The sequence below is a fragment of the Carlito syrichta genome, unplaced genomic scaffold (assembly GCF_000164805.1).
Source record: "Carlito syrichta isolate Samal-C Ts95f unplaced genomic scaffold, Tarsius_syrichta-2.0.1 Scaffold308187, whole genome shotgun sequence".
Taxonomy (NCBI): domain Eukaryota; kingdom Metazoa; phylum Chordata; class Mammalia; order Primates; family Tarsiidae; genus Carlito; species Carlito syrichta.
The window spans coordinates 240,856-258,852 of NW_007252283.1; the positions used below are offsets into that span (position 1 = coordinate 240,856).

General features: G+C 43.5%; 1 protein-coding gene across 1 annotated transcript in view; it reads right to left on the reverse strand.

The window, feature by feature from the left end:
- Window positions 1–17,997, reverse strand: part of MALT1 (MALT1 paracaspase) — a 130,972-nt gene that overhangs the window by 103,418 nt on the left and 9,557 nt on the right. Inside the window, exons 3-4 of the mRNA XM_021716123.1 lie at window positions 17,108–17,268; window positions 10,142–10,292 (exon numbers count right to left, since the gene is read on the reverse strand). Coding sequence (XP_021571798.1) covers window positions 10,142–10,292; window positions 17,108–17,268 — 312 coding nt within the window. The remainder of the gene's footprint in view (window positions 1–10,141; window positions 10,293–17,107; window positions 17,269–17,997) is intronic.

The following is a 17,997-nucleotide window of genomic DNA, read 5'->3' on the forward strand; positions in this document are numbered from 1 at the left end:
CCAGGGGTTTGAGACTAGCCTGGGCAACATGGTGAGACCTCATCACTACAGTAAAATAAAAAATTAGCCAGGCAAGGTGGCGTGTGCCTGTAGTCTCAGTTACTCAGGAGGCTATGGTGGAAGGATTGCCTGAGTCCAGCAGGTCGAGGTTGTGGTAGCCATGAGCATGCCACTGCACTCGAGCCTGGGCGACAGAGTGACTTCGACTCATAAATCAATCAGTCAATCAATCAACCAATCAATCAAATCGATTCTCATTTGAGAAATATCTGAGGTGCTCATGATATATACCACCGACAGTCTTTGTCACCAGTTAAGTTCTAATCTGTACATGTTACTAGTCTTCTGATGTGAGGGTATGACAAGACAGTTGAGGACACTAGCATTACGAATGCTTAAATGCAAAGTCCACATTCTTTTTATAGAAGAGCAGAGCATTCCAGAAGCAAGATCGCGATAGTTAATTCTTTGAACAGCTTTTGAAAAAGAAGGCTGTTGACCATAGAGGGAAGGGCCATGTTCTCAAGGGCGTAGTCAACCTGAGTGTGTCAAGGTCTGCCCAGATGGAACATTATTTCTTTTTTTTTTTTAAATCAATATTTTTTATTATGATATTGTGGGGTACAGTTTAGGATTAGGTATACAAATATGCATCGTTCAGGCACCCTTGTTGATAAGAGCTGTCTTCCCGTCCCCAGACAGATATTGACTACCATTAATCCCATCTCCCTTCCCCTCCCCCGCCATAGTTTCCCGCCACTGTTAGTCATTTTCTTAGAGTGTTACGTTGGATGTTCAAGGTCCACTATATGAGTGAGAACATATGATACTCAGATCTTTGTTTCTGTGAGAGGTCACTCAGTATTATAGACTCTAGTTCCATCCAGGTTGCTGTGAAATTCATGATTTTGTTCTTTTTTATGGCTGTGTAGTAGTCCATCATGTATAACTACCACATTTTTAAAATCCAGTCCTCTTTTGATGGACAACATGGTTGCTTCCAGGTTCTTGCTATTGTGAACAATGCTGAAATAAACATTCATGTGCAGGTATCTTTGTATAGAGTGATTTGAGTTCTTCAGGGTATATTCCCAGTAGGGGGATTGTGGGATCATATGGGAGGTCAATATTTAGGAATCGCCATACTGTTTTCCACAAAGGTTGCACTAGTTTGCACTCCCACCAACAGTGTAGAAGTGTTCCCTTTTCACCACACCCTCTCCAGCAGCTGTTATTTTCTGAGTTATTGATAATTGCCATTCTGACTGGAGTGGAACATTACTTCTGAATGTGCCTGCCAGGGTGTTTCTGGATGAGATTTGTATTTGAATCAGTGAACTCTGTAAACTAGATTGCCTTTTCCAATCTAGTTTCAGTGAGTGATACTCTGAAAGAAAACCTTCAGAACAAAAGGCGAAAAGGGGGAATTTGCTTCCTTTTTGCTTCCTACCTGACTGCTTGAGCTGGGACACTGGCTTCTTCTGTCCTTAGACTGGGATTTGCACCACTGACTTCCCTGATTCTCAGGCCTTTGGACTGGTGCTAGAATCATACCACCAGTTTTCCTGGGTCTCCAGCTTGCTGACAGCAGATCATGGGCCATCTTAGCCTCCAAAATCACATGTGTCAATTCCTCATAATAAATCCCTTCACATCTATGTTTATATGCTTCCCATTTGGTTCTGTTTCTCTGGAAAACTCTGACTTTTCCTCAGAATTCACTTCTGGGTTGGCTTCTTCACAAGGACAACAGAGGACTCAGGAATGTCAGATGTTTTAGCTGTATTCTAACAGCAGTGCGGAATCAGGAGATTTATAAGCAAGGAAGAGATATGGGAAACAATAGTAGTGTTTCTAGAAGCCTGACCCAATGACTGTCTGGGCAGCTCCACCTGGTAGTGACCATGGTGCTGGCGTGCAGTGGGTGATAGCAGCAGATCTGGACAAAGAGCTTGCTGTGGCCCCATCACTGATGAAGGTAGGGTGCTGGACAGAAGAAAAATGGACTCATAAATTAACACTCATGAAGTCATCGAGTATGGAGAAGTGCTTGTATGACACACACACACATTAACTGGTGCGTGTATTATTACTGTCACGTGCAGTCATATTTGCAGGTTGGGACGACAGTTTTTCACCCTGGAATGAAGTTCTTTTTGCCCTCAGGGAGCCTGGTTTGAACAGCTTGTGAAAAAGAAGGCTGTTGACCATACAGGGAAGGGCCATGTTCTCAAGGGCATAGTCATAAGCCCTCTCGCAAGGGCAGCAAAGACAGGAGTTTGCCAGGCGGGCACAGTGAGCCCAGAAACCAGCCTCGTGAATCTTTTATGCCACAAAGAAAAGGACTTAACTGCACAAAGCTTGGATAAGATTTTGGAGTTCATGAAATGGAGAAAGAGCAACTGGGGTAGACTGTGCTTCAGAAAGCTGTGTCTTGAAGCAACTTCCTTTTTCAAATTACGTTCCAGGCAAGAAACTTAAACTTCTCATGCTGATTTACCAGTCAGATGAATGGATTGCTCTCTTAATTAACCATGTAACCATAAAAGTAAATGGTAAAAAACAGGGGCCAGGTGCAATAGCTCATGCTTGTAATCCCAGCACCTCGGGAGGCCAAGGTGGGAGGATCGCTTGAACCCAGCAGTTCAAGACCAGCCTGGGCAATATAGCAAGACCCTGTCTTTATTGAAGTATTTTTCCTATACCTTGAAAACCCAAGAGAATCTGATGAAAAGCTTATTTCAATGATAAAGGACTTAGGCAATGTCTCAGGGTACAAAATAAATGTTCAAAAGGCAGTTGCATTCTTATACACCGACAACAAGCAGGCAGGGAACCACATAAAAAGCACAATCCCATTCACAATAGCCACAAAAGAATTGAAATACCTCAGCATCTTCCTAACCAGGAAAGTGAAAGACCTTTACGATGAAGACTACAAAACACTGCTCAAAGAAATCCAAGAAGACACAAAGAAATGGAAGAATATTCCATGCTCATGGATAGGAAGAATCAACATTGTTAAGATGTTCATCCTACCCAAGACAATCTACAGATTCAGCGCAAAACCCATTAAATTACCAACTTCATTCTTCCCAGACCTGGAAATGACAATACAGAAATTCATATGGAAACATAAATGACCATGAATAGCCAAAACAGTTCTCAGCAAAAAAAAAACAAAACAAAGTGGGAGGCATCACACTTCCAGATTTTAAAATTTACATAAGGCTACAATAATCAAAACAGCCTCGTATTGGTATAAGAATAGGCACATGGACCATTGGAACAGGATAGAGATTCCAGAAGCAGAACCTCAATTCCTTAACCAACTCATCTTTGACAAAGCCTCTGACAACAACCACTGGGGAGAGGAGAACCTACTCAGTAAATGGTGCTAAAAAAACTGGCTGACCACACGCAGAAGATTGAAATAGGATCCCTACCTATCACCAAACACAAAAATAAACTCTAAATGGATCAATGATCTAACTAAATGTAAAACCTCAAACTATAAGCAAAATAAATTTTCAAAAGAGCAGAGAGATAGATTACAGAATGAGAAAAAAAAATTGCTAACAGTATATCTGAAAAAGGCCTAACATCCAGTATCTACAAGGAACTCAAATGTGCCAAAAGGAAAAAAAAAGCCCCATTAAAAAGTGGGCAAAAGACATGAATAGACACTTCCCAAAAGAAGATATACGGGCAGCCATCAGACACAAGAAAAAGTGCTCAGCTTCACTGATCATCAGAGAAATGCAAATCAAAACCACATTGAGATATCACCTAACCCCAGTAAGAATGGCCATCATTAATAAAACAAACAGCAACAGATGCTGACAAGGATGCGGAGAAAAAGGAATGCTTCTTCACTGCTGGTGGGAATGTCAACTAGTGCAACCTCTTTAGAAAACAGTGCAGCAATTTCTAAAAGAACAAGACATTGACCTTCTATATGACCCAGCAATCCCCCTATGGAATATACCTGGAGGAACTCAAATCCTTCCACAAAAAAGATACCTCCACAGGCATGTTTATTGCAGCATTGTTTACAATAGCAAAAACATGGAATCAACCGTGATGCCCATCAAAACTGAACTGGATTAAAAAAATGTGGCACATGTACACAATGGAATATTACACATTCGTAAAGAAGGACAAACATATGGACTTCGCAGCAACTTGGATGGATTTAGACTCTATCATAGTGATCTATCACGAAACAAAGAACAGAATTCCGCATATTTGCAGTCATAAGTGGACCCTGAACATTTACCATAATCCTATAAGAGAGGGATTGGCAGTAGCAGGATACTGCTGGGATGGAGCGGGGGACACACACTATCAGTAAGGGTACCTGACCTCAAACCAGGCAAAGCGGGAACCAGAGGGAAGTCCAAACTTAACCTGTATGATGACTACTTGTATACCTAATGCTGAATTGTACCTCACATCTTTAAAATTAAAAAAAAGAAGAAAGAAAGAAATAAGGGGGTAAAAGTATTTCTTTTTCAAAAAACAGGAAACACCTTTCCCCCCAAATCCTGATTTAAAACCAGGTAAGCTTCACTCTGCCTTTTTAAAGGCTAATGCTCTTCATGCAGAATTTCGGCACTACATTTTCCAAGGCCACCTGACCTTGTAGCCAGGTAACACGTGGTAAGAGCTTAGGAGCTCAGCTTCCTGAGCTTTGGAAAGCTCCGGAAGCACCCTGCTCTCCCTGCCACCTTTTCATTCTCTGGAAGGCAGGCTCCATGGCCTTGTTATATAAGGGGTAGCACAGTAACACTGTCAATTGAGCAGTGGGACACGAGGTGGCTGGTGATAATCTTATCTCCGACTTTTGGCTCTCTGGGTCCCTGTCATGAGGGATATCGGGTTCAGGAGGATTGACTCACTGGGTTTCTGCTTCTCAGGCTCATGGGAATAGAGATCTGAAGTAATCCTTCAGAGTCACAGGTTTACAAAGTAGGCCCGATGCTTTTTAAGGTGACTCAAGAATAAAGATCAGAAAATGCTCTGATGTTGGACAAGATGAGGAAGGAATCCGGTAACTGTTTTACTTTTTTTAAAAAAAAGTTGTATTGAAGTATAATCTATATAAAATAAAATTATCCTATTGCGAGTGCATGATTCAACACTTTTTAGTGTATTTATGGAAATGTTCAACCATTCCCACAATTCAGTTTGAGGACATTCCCAGGGTCCCAGAAGGTTCCCTCATGGCCATGTGTGGCTCATCCCTGCTTCTGCCCCCCGCCCTAGGAAATCACTGATGTTTTCTCTCTCTAAATTTCTCTTTTTTGACTTTGACTTTTTATGGAGTAATTAATTTTTTTCACTTATGTGGAATAATTCAATATGTACTTACTTGTGTCTGGCTTTTTTGTGTTAGCAAAGTGTTTTGAGGTTCATTCAAGCCATAGCATGTAGCCATTGCCCTTTGCTTTTTACTCTTGAATAAATAGTACATGGACCATAACTTATTTTATCCGTTCATTGGTTGGCAGATTTTTGGATTGTCTTTGGTTTTTCGGCATCCAGGTTTCTGTGTGGACTTGTGTTTTCATTTCTCATAGGGAGCTTCCTAGGATTGGAATTGCTGGGTCATATGTCATATGGTATGATTGTGCCTAATGTTTTAAGAAATACACAAATGCTGGGCTCGGTGGCTCAGCCTGTAATCCTGTGCTTTGGGAGGCTGAGGTGAGTGGACTGCCTGAGCCCACAGGTTGGAGAATCGCCTGGGCAACTTGATGAGACCTCATCTCTACAATGAATCAAAAAAATTAGTCGGGCGTGGTAGCGTGTGCCTGTAGTTCCAGCTACTCGGAAGGCTGAGGCGGAAGGATCGCCGGAGCCCAGCAGGTCGAGGTTGCAGTGGCCGGGATGGGTGATGGAGTGAGACTCTGACTCAAAAAAAAAATTTTTTTCATTGTGTTTTAATTTGCATTTCCCTAGTGATTAACGGTGTTAAGCATCCTTTCATATGCTTATTAGCTGTCTGTACATTTTCTTTGGTGAAATGTCTATTCAAATCTTTTGCTCATTTTTTTTTTTTTGAATTGGAGTCTCACTCTGTCGCCCAGGCTGGAGTGCGGTGGCACGCTTCCAGCCACCGTAGCCTCGACCTGCTGGGCTCCGGCGATCCTTCTGCCTCAGCCTTCCAAGGAGCTGGAACGACAGGCGTGCGCTACCAAGCCCGGCTAGTTTTTTATTTATTGTAGAGGTGAGGTCTCACCAAGTTGCCTGGGTGGGTCTCGAACCCGTGGGCTCAGGCAATCCACTGGCCTCGGCCTCCCAAAGTGCTGGGATTACAGGCTGAGCCATCGAGCCCGGCCTCTTTTACCCATTTTTAAGTTGGGTTATTGTCTTTCTGTTGCTGAGTTTTGTGGGTTTTTAGGATATGTATTCTAGTTACAAGTGCCTTATGAGATATATGCTTTGCAACTATTTTCTCCCAGTCTGTGGCGTGTATTGATGAAGTCTTTTGAAGCACAAAAGTTGCAGTCACGTTTTTGCCGTTTTCAAGTCTGCTTTGACATTCATTCTCTGTGGGGCTCTTTCATGTCTCCACTGTGGGTCCGGGGAAGGCGTGGAGAGCTGGGCTCTCCCTGGTCTGCACTGTCCACACATGTAGCCTGAGACAGCCAGATGTGGGCCCAATCCCAACCCATCCTCAGGCAAGGGGAGGTGTTAGCCTTCTCCACTCGTCTGCTGCCAAGGCCGTGTCCATCAATAGCCCTGCTGGGCTTAGGCAGTTTGCACTGCTCTAAATCCCCCTTTGATCATGATAGTGAACATGCCAGTGCTCACATCCGGCCCTGGTAGAACCTCTGTGACATCAGAGCAGTGTCAGGGGATGGGAGCAGTACCAGGCAAGAACACCAGAGATTTACTGTTATTACTCAACACTGAGAAGTTTTCAACCATAAATGCTTCTCAAATCGCTGTATGCCTTTGGTTCAGTTCCAGAGCATTAAACTGGCTGTTTGTCTACATTGTTCATTTTTTTTTTTTTTTTGAGTTGGAGTCTCACTCTGTCGCCCAGACTGGAGTGCAGTGGCCGCTCCCGGCCACCGCAGCCTCGACCTGCTGGGCTCCGGCGATCATTCCGCCTCAGCCTTCCAAGTAGAGGACAGGATCTTAAAAGTGGCATTAATGGTCGAGAGTTATGAATATTTTTAAGGTTTGAAACATATTGCCAAACAAAACTCCAGCAGTGGTGGTTACTGTGATGTGTCCAGCAGGTGATCTGAGCCCGCCCATCTCACTGAGAGAGTAACTCTTGGCTCTGAGCATTCTCATTTAAAATGCTTTTGCTACTCTGAGAAGCAAAACTGGTATCTCATTTTAATGTACATTTGTTTGATTGCTAATGAGGTTAAGATTGCTTCGTAAGTACCTTTTAAGATCCCATCCTTAGATAGGAGGGTTGTACTCAAAGATCTATACACAGAAATGTTTATCACATCATTATTTATAAAAGCAAAAATGTATAAGCAATCCAAATATCTAGCAGTGTAACACTGGCTAGTCTAACACATTTGCCTGACAGAATGATGTGCTGGCTTTCTTGAAGAATTCTCAGTGACAGGATCATGTTAAGTGAAAAAAGAACAGAATAGAAAACCCTGTCTAATACGGATGACCCCTACTTCACCGTGGTTTGACTTAATGATTCTTTGACTTTACATTGGTGTGGAGTTGTCCCAATTTTGATGTAACATACAGTTACATGAGAGAGTTAACACTTTATTGTAAAATAGACTTTGTGTTAGATGATTTTGCCCCATTGTAGGCTAATGTAATTGTTCTGGGCATGCTCAAGTTAGGGTAGACTGAGCTACAATACCATGTAGATTAGGTGCATTAAATGCATTTTTGGCTTATGATATTGATGACTTATGATGGGTTTGTCAGGACACAGCCCCATCGTAAATCAAGGAGCATCTGTAAATCTGTAATGCTCCAAATTGTGACTATATGTATGTGTATAAGCATGCACAAAGGGAAAATGAAAGAGTAGAAGGAATGCCAAGATGTTAATAGTTAATAGTGTTAATGTTAATAGATGTTAATGGTGGCTGCATCTGGGTGATGAGAGATTTGAAATTTTAAAAATGAAAACATTAAAGTTTTTCAGTAACGCGTTTGTATTGCTTTTTTGTCAGAAGAAGAGCCTTAACAAAAAACTTATAGAATACTTGGTATATATAACATGTGCAAATATTTTTTAAAATTTAAATTTCCATATGTTATTCAAGTAGTTAATTTGGCCTAGAGCATTTGTAAAATCAGGTCTAGAGCTTAACACACAAATTTATGAAAATTGGAATATTGGTTCTGTTCTGAGAGTTGAAATTTTCTTTGTTACTGTTTTAGAAATGAAATTGGAGCACTAGAATGAGCCATGATAGAATTTGATCTTGGAAGTTTGGGTGCTTTTTTTAGGTGCTTAAATGCTGTCTTATATTTAGCTAAATTGAACTTTAAGCTGGTTTTGATATTTTGGTTTTAGTTGAAATTCAGTACTTCGGGAACATGATGGATTAAATACTTCTGTGTGAACCTAACTACCCTTTATAATTTTTCTAGTCTAGGGGAAAATGAATTTCAAGTTTCAAACAACATTTATATGTTTGAAAAAGTTCCTCTCAGATATATCAGTTCTGATGAAATCATTTTTATTATTTTGCAATTTTTTTTTGTTTTTTGATTTGATTTTTAAAAATTTTTAATTTTTTGATTTTAAAGATGTGTGGAGTACAATTCAGGGTTAGGTATATAAATGTTCATTATGCAGGGACCCTTGTTGATGAGGTGTGTCTCCCTCCCCAGGCAGATTCCCACTATGCAAATATTTTAAAACTTCTTCTTCTTATGAAAAATTTTATGAAAGTGTGTTACCTAAGATGAAAAATGCCACGAGAGAACTATTCGAGTCTTAATTACATTAATATTTCTTTTACCCTTGTTCTTGAGAGGGAAAAATGCCTGCTCAGTCGACCTACTTGAGAGACTGGAGCTATTTTAAACAGGTCAACTGAACGAAGGTCTCAGATGCATGATTCAGGTCACATTCCCTGGGGAGAATCCCTGGACCCTGGAGAGAAATGATTTGTTGAGAGAGGGCGGTCGAGCTGACGCTCTCAGTGCTGGGGGACCCTCCCCAAACTCTGACAGCTCTCTGCAGTAAGAGTGATCTGCTCAGTTCCAGCTTGGCCGAGGACGCTGGCAGAACCTCTGATTTGACATGTGATTGGTGCTAAGCCTTGGCCAAGAATGTGCTCTGCTGGGGAGGGCGTGCCATCACCCTTGCCACTAATACTCAAGGACCCTCCGTGCCAGGAAGATAAAACTTCTCATGCACCAATCCAAGCCCACGTTATGGGGGCACAGAGCAGCCCAAGAACCTAATGAATCTGCTTTAAGTGTTCAGATTGGCTAGGAACTGACTAGAGGTCACAGTCCCTCAGCAAACCTAGGGTGGACGGTAAGCCAAGCGGCGCCAATTCAAGCGTGAAGCCAAGAAAATAAGTCGAAATTCTGGAAAGACCAAAATGCCTTTCAGAGAGATAATTAAGACACATCTGTCACACAAAATATACATCCAAATCTGTTCCTTAGAAGGAAAATCTCCCTACAAATGAAATTAAAAAAAAAATTCTCTTATAGCTCCAGACAAATAGAGATTACTTAAACATATTTTCTTATACGCCATACTACTTCACTTGGAATGACCCTGAATATTTTTGTATCTTTACTTTTAATCACAGAACTCGTATTTTTTTTTTCTTTTTTTTTTGAGTTGGAATCTCACTCTGTCACCCAGGCTGGAGGGCAGTGGCACACTCCCAGCCACCGCAGCCTCGACCTGCTGGGCTCCGGTGATCCTTCCGCCTCAACTTTCCAAGTAGCTGGAACTACAGGTGCGCGCTACCACTGCCTGGCTAATTTTTGATTTATTGTAGAGATGAGGTCTCGCCAAGTAACCTGGGTAGGTCTTGAACCCGTGGGCTCTGGCAATCCTCTTGCCTCGGCCTCCCAAAGTGCTGGGATGACAGGCTGAGCCGCTGAGCCAGGCCGTATTTTTTTTCAATAGAGGTTTTTGTTGCATCATGAAAATGTCACAAACAGGTCTTAGGAATCGTGGGCATTTTGTTTCTGAACAGCTCTAAATTTTCTTCGTAGGCCTGCTGAACTGTTCCTTTTTCAGAAACATAGACACCACCCCCAAATTTTCTTATATCCTTGTTTTTAACTGTTGTGGCTTGCTGAATTTGAAACTGTGGGATAACTGTCCAGAGACATTGACGTTTTTCCCCTATATCTGGCTTCCTTCTGCCCCTTCCCTCAGGGACCAGCCAAGACAGGTCTCTGTAGGATATGCATGTTTCCAGTAACTAGTCCTAGGGTGTAGGTAATTGAGCAGAGCTGAGAACACTGTGGACCACATCATTACTCATTGTGATTATAACCACCATGTAACAAGTTGGATAATTAACTTGCTTGTCTATAAAACTACTAGCTATACTGTCCTGAGGTGTGGATTCTTTCTTCACCGACCTGCTGCCGTCTGTGCCTCCTGTAAGTTCTAATAAACCAATGTCTTTCCCTGCTGGACCTTTGCGTGATGTCTTTGGAATATGTAAAGAACTTAACACGCAATCCCTCTCAGATCTGGGGCTGCCACTTTACAGAAACAAATTCAGTATTGATTCCCTCAAGGATTAACTCATCCTTCTGGGCTTGAGATACTGAACAAGCAACCTGGCCTCACCCAAACGAACCTCATAGGTGTAATTTTCACCCAAGAAATTTGGGATTTCAACAAGGGACCCATTCTCCAGGATAGCAATGCTAATGGGGAAGAGAACACACATGCTCTCATCTTGTGACAGAAGCCCTGAGAACACCCCAGGTCATGCTCTGCCTGTGACTACAAATAGTAGGAACAGTAGCCGGTTCCTTTCTACCTCCTCACAACTTGTCAACCTGAAGCCTCTTCTTTTTCTTTACAAAAAGTCTAAGTTCTACATTGAGGTGCGGGGTTCCTTTGAGGCTCTTCACAATAACTGTGCGTCCCTTCAGAAAGATGTTGACACATTCTAGAACGTTGCCAGTCTGATTGCTGGGAGTGCTCTTCATTCTTGCGGTGGACACGACAAAGAGAAGTCATGTATTTTTTGGATGTTATCAGAGGGGCACAAATAAATGCCTTTCTTTTTCTTTTCCATATCTTATTCCTTCCATCCCTCCTCTGATAATCAGAGAAAATTCAGAACAAGTGGCCTGGCCTAATTAATTCCAAGCCTTCTGTTTCTGATTTTCTTTCATTCCTGCTCCCTAAAACCTAAGATTGAAACATAAATTCTATAGGTTTGGGCTAATGAAATGAATTTAAAAGATATAGTCAAATTCATTAAATCCATTTTATATATATATATAAAACCTTCTGCTCCTTACATTTATTGTAACTAGGAGATAAATGCTAGTAGTTGAGGGAATTGGTCTTTCAAATTGTTTCTCAGGAACAGAATTAAGTTTTTGTTTGTTTGTCTGTTTTGAGTCGGGAGGTCTCATTCTGTTGCTCAGGTTGGAGTGTAGTGGCATGATCACACATCACCGCAGCCTTGGCCTCCTGGGCTCAGGTGATCCTTCCACCTCAGCCTCCTGAGTAGCTGAGACTACAGGTGTGTGTCACCATGCCCTGCTATTTTTATTTATAGAGACAAAGCCTCACTATGTTGCCCAGGCTGGTCTCAAACTCCTGGGCTCAAGCAATCCTTCTACCTCAGCCTTCCAAGGTGTTGGGATTTCAGGCGTGAGCCGCTGTAATTCAGTTTCATAGTGGGTTTCAACTTCTCCATTTAAGAACGCCCTGGCAGCTTCTTTCATAACCATACCACATTTATCTATTGCTTTGGGACATTTGTTCACTCTGGCTTTATCCTCCCTGTGGTGTGTGACAGCGTTTGTTTATTCTTTATCATCATACCTTCCTCCTCTCTCCATCCCCATCTTGAAGTTATCTCCCCTTGTCTGGAAAAGATCTCACACTGTGAAGCCCCAGCTTTACATAAAACCAACTAATACTTATATTCACAAAGATTTGGTAATTTCTGCATTCTACTACATTTCATAGGTGTGTTCCCAAGCAGACAGTCATTATTTTAGTCTCCCAGCTTTTAATATCTTTCTTCTCATATGAAGATAAAACTGGAAAACAGAACACATCAACTGTATACTTCTTAATCTTTAATCATTTTGGATGACGATTTTTTTGTCATCTAAATTCTCACTCCATCAAGGTATAGTGGTGCAGATCTTAAAAACACTTTGCTTTTGAGGATTGTAGGGCTCATCACAGAGTGAATATTTACAGCTATCTATGTCCCTTTCAATGTCACCCGCTTGGAGCTGTTAATTTTAGCCATCTCCATGAGTCTCACACAAGGTTTCTTTCTAAGATTTCAGTTTCCAGGTGTCATACATTAAAATAATTTTGTGCAGAGGCAAAATAGCTACAGAATGATGCTGAGGGGTTTTCTCTGTTCTTTCTTGGATTTGGACAATGTTCCGTAAAAGAAATGCCCACATTATGAAATCTACTTTGCCAACAAGAACGATTCCAGGCAATCTGAAGGAACAGAGCCCATTCTTCTCTTACCATTATGGTTAAAAGAGAGGGTGTGTGCGTGTGTGTGTGTGTGTGTGTGTGTGTGTGTGTGTGTGTGTGTATGAGAGAGAGAGAGAGAGAGAGAGAGAGAGAGAGAGAGAGAGAGAGAGAGAGTGAGAGAGGGAGAGAGAGAGAAAGCTACAGAGAGGGAGGGGTCACAGGCAGGAAGGTGGATCCTGCCTCACTTCTGTGGCTTCTGGCTTTCTCAGAGAACTTCAGAGGACAGCTGTAATACCAGTGCTAAATGAACAACATATGACTCTTATTTTCACCTCCCCACCACCCCCTTCGCGGGTTTCCTATGTGTACTTCAAATGCCTGATACCTTTGGTACGAGAACTGGCTGTGTTACTCCAGCCTTAATTCATCACGCAGCGAGTGTTTTACTTCCCCCAGGGGCAAGCCACTAAAAGCGAGGTCCTGCGTGGGCTTTGCAGAGACCTGCCCAGTCTTCCAAGCAGCAGTCAGTGACAGCTCATCTGGGTTTCATCAGCTCACTGGGGCTGCATTTCACCAGGCCCCTTTGCCAGGGCCTCCCTGGTGGCGTCAACAAGTGTCGCACCTACTGCAGGAACAGCCCTCAAGTTTCATCACAGGGATGCTAAAATATATTCTCCAGCTTCAGCAATGACCTAGATCCTTCAAGGGCAGGGAAAAAATGCTCTTCTTCCAGAACTTCCGTGGGCATGGAATTTTCCCTTTTAGGAAGATAGGAGCTTTGCTGGAAACAGACCCAACTGTGCTTTGACCCGATCGTGGAAAAGACCCTGAGACCCGTAACTCCTTTGAACCCCTATCCCAGGAGCAGGGGCACCCAATCAATGCCTCACACACAGCCCGGGGAACCCACAACTGAGCTAGCCCTCCCGTAACGTCTCTTGGACAAGAATATTGAAAAGTAAGTATACAGACTTTGGTTTTTACATAAGGAATGGCTGTGCTTTCGATGTATAGTTGTTTACATTTTCTACAACAGAGAACAAAGCAGATTGTTTCCTTATGAAAATAGAACACGATGAAACAAATAAGGACTGTAGGCGATATGTGGGCATACAGGCTTTTAAAGTGGCCAAATTCTCACAGTCATGTAATGTAAGTCTGTTCTGATCCTTTAAAAAAATTGCTCTTATTTTTAAATGTTTGCTTATTTTGGCTTGACAATAATTAAAATAGTTGACTTCACATCATGTCTGTCTTAATTAGAAAAATATACATAGAGGATGACTCAAAGGAGTGATTTGTAAAGGCTTTGCAAAATCACATGAAAAACTGAGGTAGCTATCCAGGCCCCAGATACTTTGGCCTGAAATAGTTGAGTATTTTAGTCAAAAGTTATTCCTTTTACCATGGATGATCTGAATGATTGAAAATCTCCCCTTTCTGGGTGGACACAGCAGTATATTGTCTGATAACAGGCAATACAAGTTGCTGAAAAGCTATCAGGCATTTCAAGATGGCTGATATAAACACTTATTGAGTCATTAAGTAGATTAAAAAAAAAGTTGAGTCCAAAAGGCTGCCAAAAATGGTGCCACTGTCACATTACATTTTAATGAACACATCTAAACTTTAGAACCACCGATTAGGGGTGTCAGTTACATCTAGCAATCATTTAAAAATAGATAAAAGCAACAGCAGCATTGAGAGCTGCTTCTGCTCTAATTATTTCCCTTTCACAAGCTCTTCCTTAAGTAAAGGCAGCCTTCATTGTTTGAAGATTAATTAACCAGGAATGGCAGGTCTAAGGATATGTGATACATTTTATAACAGCACACCAACTAAGGGCAAATCTAAGAATTTTTTTTTTGGTTGTAAGGTTTCTGAATCGAAACTAAGGATGTTGGGAGCTACCTTTTGAATCAACAACTTCACAAAACCTGTATTAGAAAGCACAGATGAGCCGGGCTTGGTGGCTCAGCCTGTCATCCCGCACCTTTGGAAGGCTGAGGTGAGTGGATGGCCTGAGCCCGCGGGTTCGAGACCCGCCTGGGCAGCGAGACCTCATCTCTACAATAAATCAAAAAATCAGCCGGGCGTGGTAGCGCATGCCTGTAATTCCGGCTACTCGGAAGTCTGAGGTGGAAGGATTGCCAGAGCCCAGCAGGTCGAGGCGGCGGTGGCCACTCCCGGCCACTGCACTCCAGTCTGGGCGACTGAGTGAGACTCCAACTAAAAAAAAAAAAAAAAGCACAGATGGCCAATAAGTACGTTCAGTTCTTCGAAGTCAGGATTAAAACTCACTACATGCATTTTGGCTCGCAAATAGAATGACCCTTTTGAAATTTTTACAAAACATTCCATCATAACTTGGGGAAGATTTTTTTTTTAGGTAGGGCAGAGTTCCTATTTCCAAGACCTGCAAATTTTTTTCCCTCCGGTTTCGTTAACTTTCAAGAGCCCCATGCACACATATGTGTGGGTATCAGCAAGGAAGATGCAGTCGAGTGAGTGTCCTCTGGATGGAGGTGGGAATAGGGTGGTACTGTGAAAGAAAGCCCTGACTTTGGAGTCAGAAGTGGAATCCTTTCCTGACTCTAGCCCAGGTTTTCAACCCGTCTGAACCTGCTTCCTCATCTGCAAGATAAAGACAACAATATTCACTTTAACAGGATTAATGGGAGATTAGATTCATGAATATACCTAAAACACCTGCTGAATTGTAGTTTCTCAACAAAAGTTAGTGTTTTACCTTGGCTAATTAAAATCTCTTCTTTTGCTAAAACTTCAGGATATTATCATCATATAAAAATATAACCATGCAAAGTAGTAGCAGCTACACGTTATCGACGTTAGTGCAACGATTAAGCATAACACAGAAAACTTATTTGAGGGAAACTCTGTACTTGGAAACAATGGGGTGGAAAAACAAAATAAGAAAAAAAGATTATATTTTAGACTGTATCTATGAGATATAAGAAAAAAAGGTTTTTTCCTGAATATAATTGATGGTGTATGCTTACTATCTCCAAATGTAGGTAGAAATTTATCAGCATCATCTGATAATACTTTAAAAAATGTATCAAATCCCAGCACTTTGGGAGTCTGAGGCGAGAGGATTGCCTGAGCTCATGAATTCGAGACCAGCCTGGACAACATGGTGAGACCTCGTCTCTACAATAAATAAAAAAAATTGGCTGGGTGTGGTGGCCTGCGCCTGTGGTTCCAGTTACTTGAAGCCTGAAGTGGAAGGTACCCCTTAACCCAGCAAGTTGAGGTTGCGGTGGCCATGAGCGTGCCACTGCACTCCAGCCTGGGTGACAGAGTGAGGAGACTCTGACTCAAAAAAAAAAAAAAAAAAAAAAAAAAAGGCTGGTTACAGTAGCTCAAGTCTGTAATCCCAGCACTTTGGGAGGCCAAGGTGAGGGGATTACCTGAGCCCACGGGTTTGAAAACAGCTTGGGCGACTTGACAAGACCTCGCCTCTACAATAAATCCAAAAATTAGTTGGGTGTGGAAGTGCGTGCCTGTAGTTCCAGCTACTTGGAAGGCTGAGGCGGAAGGATCGCCTGAGCCCAGCAGGTCAAGGCTGTGGTGGCCGTGAGCATGCCATTACCCTCCGGCTTGGGGGACAGAGTGAGACTCCAACTCAAATAAATAAATAAATAAATAAATAAATAAATAAATAAAAAGGAATAAGCATCTGGCCTACATAAGAGAAAAGAACAATTAAAAATATTTAGATCCCTATTGGGATTTCTGCAGATGAACACCCACCCACCTGGCATGGCCCAAATGGACAGAGCGGATCAGGAGACATCAGACATCAGGTAGGAGAGAGAGATGCCAGGTGGAAGAGAGGCTCAGCTCTGGATCATCCAGGTCTGGACAGCTGCACCCCACCTCTCCAGGGCCAGCTCCTCCCTGGGTGTTATGGTCAGGTCTGGGCTCCACAAGTCACTTTGACCTTCCCTTGACCTTTCTTTTTTTTTTTTTCTTTTGAGTTGGGGGCTCACTCCGTCACCCAGGCTGGGGTGCGGTGGGCACGCTCACGGCCACCCTAAGCCTCGACCTGCTGGGCTGCGGCGACCCTTCCGCCTCAGCCCTCCAAGTAGCCGGAACTACAGGTGCCCGCTACCACCCCCAGCTGATTTTTGATTTATCGTAGAGACGAGGTCTTGCCCAGTTCCCCGGGGCTGGTCTCGAAGCTGAGGGCTCCGGCCATCCCCTCGCCTCGGCCTCCGGAAGTGCTGGGGTGACGGGCTGAGGCCCCGAGCCCGGCCTGCTTGCTTTTCAACCCTGCTCTCCGACGGCCGGGCTCTCATTCGCTTCGCAAGCTCCAGCTTAAGACCTTCTGCTGAGTCCAGGGGTTCTCAAACTTCCCCGGGCAACGGAGTCCGGAGAGCTTATTAGGACACAGGTGGCTGGGGCCCAGGCTCCCCTAGAGTTTTGGTTCTGAAGGTCCCAAGGGTTCGCATCGCTTACGCCGCCCCGAGTGATACTGATGGTGAGGCCCCCTCGGCGAAGCACCGCGTTAGCCGTTTCTCGGGCCAGCAGCTCCTGAAGAAAACCTGTTTTTGCTCGTCCGTTTGGATCCCTCCGCTTGCCTTCCTTCTCAGGGGTGTCAAAGGCCCAGACGCAACGTGCTAGTGTTGGCAGAGGACACAGGAGAGAAGATTAGCTTCTCAGGTGCCCGGCAAACCGTTACCAGCTGCCTGTGAGGGACACCGAGTGGGAGGCAATAATACACTGAGGCCGATGGTCCCTAGTTTGGATGGGGCTTTTTTGCTTTTTCTTGTTTCTTTCTCCCCACTGGGCCTGTCAGGCAAGCCTTCAGAGAGGAACCAGTGTTGAGCCTGAGGCTTGCAAACCGGTAGGACGTGAACAGGCTCAAGGCCGACCTTTCATGTAAAGGAGATGAGAAGAACAGAATGGAAACGTGGAAGGCAGAGAGAGAGAGGAGAGGTCTGGCTGGGCGAGGCTTTTGGGTCCATCCCTGCACTTTCTCGGGGAAGCATTCTTTCTGGGATGGAGCCATCAGTCACTCCTGTCTGGGATTTGGGCGGAACTGGGTGTCCAGAGAGAGGTCCGGGATGAAGAGCCAGACAAACGGTAGGCATTCCCCGGAGTGGGCGGCGCAAGAGCGGGTCTGGACCCTTCGGGATGCCTCCCAGGAGCAACAAAGCAGCCGACCCTCCTGGCTGAAACGACCACAGGGGTTTCTTGCTCACACAAGGACAGGTCCCAGGAGCCTGGTCAGGACCCGGCTCTGTGCCTCTGCAGTCCCGGAGGCTCTGCTCGCCTCTATCTGGGTTTTTTTTGTTGTTTTTTTGTTTTTTTTTGAGTTGGAGTCTCACTCTGTCGCCCAGACTGGA